The sequence below is a fragment of the Epinephelus moara genome, chromosome 3, assembly GCF_006386435.1.
Source record: "Epinephelus moara isolate mb chromosome 3, YSFRI_EMoa_1.0, whole genome shotgun sequence".
NCBI lineage: Eukaryota > Metazoa > Chordata > Actinopteri > Perciformes > Serranidae > Epinephelus > Epinephelus moara.
In genome coordinates this window covers 678,498-681,794 of record NC_065508.1, presented here as the reverse complement: position 1 = coordinate 681,794, position 3,297 = coordinate 678,498, and the positions used below count along the sequence as shown (strand labels likewise).

At 37.5% G+C, this 3,297-nt stretch overlaps 1 protein-coding gene across 1 annotated transcript in view; it reads left to right on the top strand.

The window, feature by feature from the left end:
* LOC126388049 (odorant receptor 131-2-like) overlaps nt 1-930 on the top strand; it is a 10,910-nt gene extending 9,980 nt beyond the window's left edge. Inside the window, exon 5 of the mRNA XM_050040940.1 lies at nt 7-930. Coding sequence (XP_049896897.1) covers nt 7-930 — 924 coding nt within the window. The remainder of the gene's footprint in view (nt 1-6) is intronic.
* Nucleotides 931-3,297: the final 2,367 nt, after the last annotated feature.

The window sequence follows — 3,297 nt, the reverse complement described above, 5'->3', positions numbered from 1 at the left end:
CGGACAATACTGGAAATCGTGTTATTTTCTGCGCCAATTACCATGCCATGCTGTGTGTTTCTCTTCGTTAACGGGGTCATGTTATTCACCTTGAGGAGTAAAACAATATTTCGTGAGACCTCTCGTTACATTCTTCTGTTTAACCTCCTTGTTGCAGACACTGTACAGATGGCACTGAGCCAGTTACTGTACCTACTGGCTGCTTGTAGAATAAGACTAACATATCCTGTATGTGGTGTTCTTGCCATGCTTTCTAATCTTACAAATGAAATCTCCCCTCTCACACTGGTGGTGATGTCTCTGGAGAGATATGTAGCTGTGTGCTACCCACTGAGGCACTCTGCCATCATCACCATCAGAAACACAGCAGTGGCTGTCACTGTGGTTTGGACCTTCAGTTCACTAAATATTCTCACTCGGGTTCTGTTACTGTTAGATTTTCCTTTTGAAGACCTGGAGAGTCTGCAGATGAAAGATTTTTGTGCCGAAGAAAACATGTTTGTTGGTCCAGTGTCTGATGATTATAGCAAAGCGTACACTTATTTTCTTTTTATATCAGCAAGTGTGGCAGTCACTTCTTCCTATATCTGTGTGATGATAGCAGCCAGGTCAGCCTCCACAGACAAAGCTTCAGCTCGCAAGGCCCGCAACACACTGCTGCTGCATCTGGTGCAGCTGGGCCTCAGTCTCTCTTCAACTATACACAACCCCTTGGTTACTGCCATCTCAAAAATCACTGACAGAGTAATCATTATACGTATCTGGAGTATTTTTTATGTGTCTTTAATCCTTTTTCCCAGATGTCTAAGCGCTCTCATCTATGGCATCAGAGACCAGGCCATCAGATCCATCCTCATGTACCATCTATGTTGCCGACTGAAACTTGGACCATCCCAGCCAAGGCTGATGTCTCATCCTAGGCTACATTGAAGAGATGTATATTGATTTAAAAGTAGCCCAATTTCTCGAAACTCAAACAGAAAATAAATAAAAGCATTTTATTTTGAAAAAAAATAAATTTTGCTATACTGGCTGATGAAATGTATACTCTATATATGTGTAATTAATATCAATAATTCCAATATACTAAAATAAGTTCAGCTTAGTTTTATCAAAGGGATTTGTATTCTTTATAAAATATTCATACTCTGTATATACTACATTTTAGTTAAATGTATTTTCCATTGTTGGCAACACATGGTGCATGGTAAGAAAATGCAGTTTTCCCCAAATCTACTAAAACCTGGGGTACATTAAAAAGTAACAATTGGAGGAGCATAGCTGGTAACTACCAGAGCTGACACACAGAAGGGTGCAGAGGTAGGCTGGAAGTTTCCTCAATATTGCTTTACAGATAAAAAAAATATACCAGTGCTGTTGGCTGCAAGTTGTCAATGACATCCAACCCACCAAATCACCACCAATACACTTATATTCATTAATGAATTTAAGGGCATCATAAAGAATGTGGTGACTGAGACATGTGCTTGTTTTTCTTTAGAGGTCACTATGTTTGACTAGTTGTTGTAGTTGTTTTATTGTGGATTTTTGTATTATATGTTGTGTTTATTGATTTTCCTTTTAAAGACCTGGAGAGTCTGCAGATGAAAGATTTTTGTGCCAAAGAAAACATGTTTCTTGACTTAACGTCTGATGATTATGACAAAGCGTACACTTATTTTCTGTTTGTATCAGCTAGTGTGGCAGTCACTTCTTCCTATATTGGTGTGATGATAGCAGCCAGGTCAGCCTTCCTATATTGGTGTGATGATAGCAGCCAGGTCAGCCTCCACAGACAAAGCTTCAGCTCGCAAGGCCCACAACACAGTGCTGCTGCATCTGGTGCAGCTGGGCCTCAGTCTCTCTTCAACTATACACAACCCCTTGCTCAAAGCTATCTCAAATATCAATGACAGATTAAAGATTTTGCGTATCCGGAGTATTCTTTATGTTTGTATTATACTTTTTCCCAGATGTCTAAGCGCTCTCATCTATGGCATCAGAGACCAGGCGATCAGATCCATCCTCATGTACCATCTATGTTGTCGGTTGAAACTATCGATCATCCCAGCCAAGGCTGAGGTCTCATCCTAGGCTACATTAAATCATTCAAGAATTATTCTTGATAAGGATGTTCATATTAATTTGAATCAAAGCTTAATTTCTTGAAATTTAAATCAGAAAAAAAGCATTTCATTAAACTTTCAGTCTGATTTGGCTACACTTGCTGATGATATTGGTGCGCTTAATGTTTATGTGTTTTATATTATTAATTACAATATATATAAATATGAATAATTATAATATTGTGTAGCTTAGTCTTTCCACAGTATTTTGTATTCTTTCGGAATTCCTTTTACTCTGCACATGCTACACTCAAGTTAAAGGTCTTTTCTATTGTTGTCAAATGCAATAGAAAAAGGGGTTTTCAAACAGTATATACTTCAAACACTGTCCTCCTCCACACAGTTCCAACACTTTCTCAATTTTTTTTTTTTTTTTTTTTTAATAAATTTGAGTGAAGGTATTCGATAAACATGTTCATAGATTTACAGTCTAGGTAAAGTTCTTTTAAGATGTTAATACTGTTTTTACACCAGATCTTAACAATTACTACATTCACACAGCCTTTGTTCCCTGGTGTAAACAAGTCTAATCAGATGTATTACAATGTAAAGTATAAACTCATTCATTTATTAGTGGACTTATTAATTGAAAATCATATCAAAGTTTGTATTTGGAACTTCATCAGTAAAACTTAAAAAACTAAATATGAACCTTACAACTATTTACACTGCGCAAGTTCTGAGTTCAAATTACAAATATCATGAAGTGTATCAATAAATCTTTGCAAGCTACTGACAAACGATTGCATGTGCTTTGTACCACTTTATGACTACAATCTAGGTGACTCCATTCTCTAACCCTGACCTACTGTACCTTTGAATCCTACCCTCACACAAACAAAAAGCAGATACTTGGCAGCTTGACCAAAACTTTCAGTGTATTTGCCTAGGGTAACCTACATTGGTTGTCCTCACTGGTTTATGCTTCTGTTCAATGCCACTGAAAATAAGTGCATTCAAACTCAAAAGAAACAAGGTGAGATGTCATCAAGAAAGGGAAGTGCAACCCTTCCAAATTAACAGCTATAAGCTTGCTAGAGAAATACATCACATTTTCACTCTTTTTAAGAAGTGGGATATGAGATTGTAGTGCTAGCATGGGGTGTCAAGGGGCTCTCTGAAAAGGTGGTTTTCAACCTGCAGTGAATGATGGGCAGTGATTTTGCTGTCC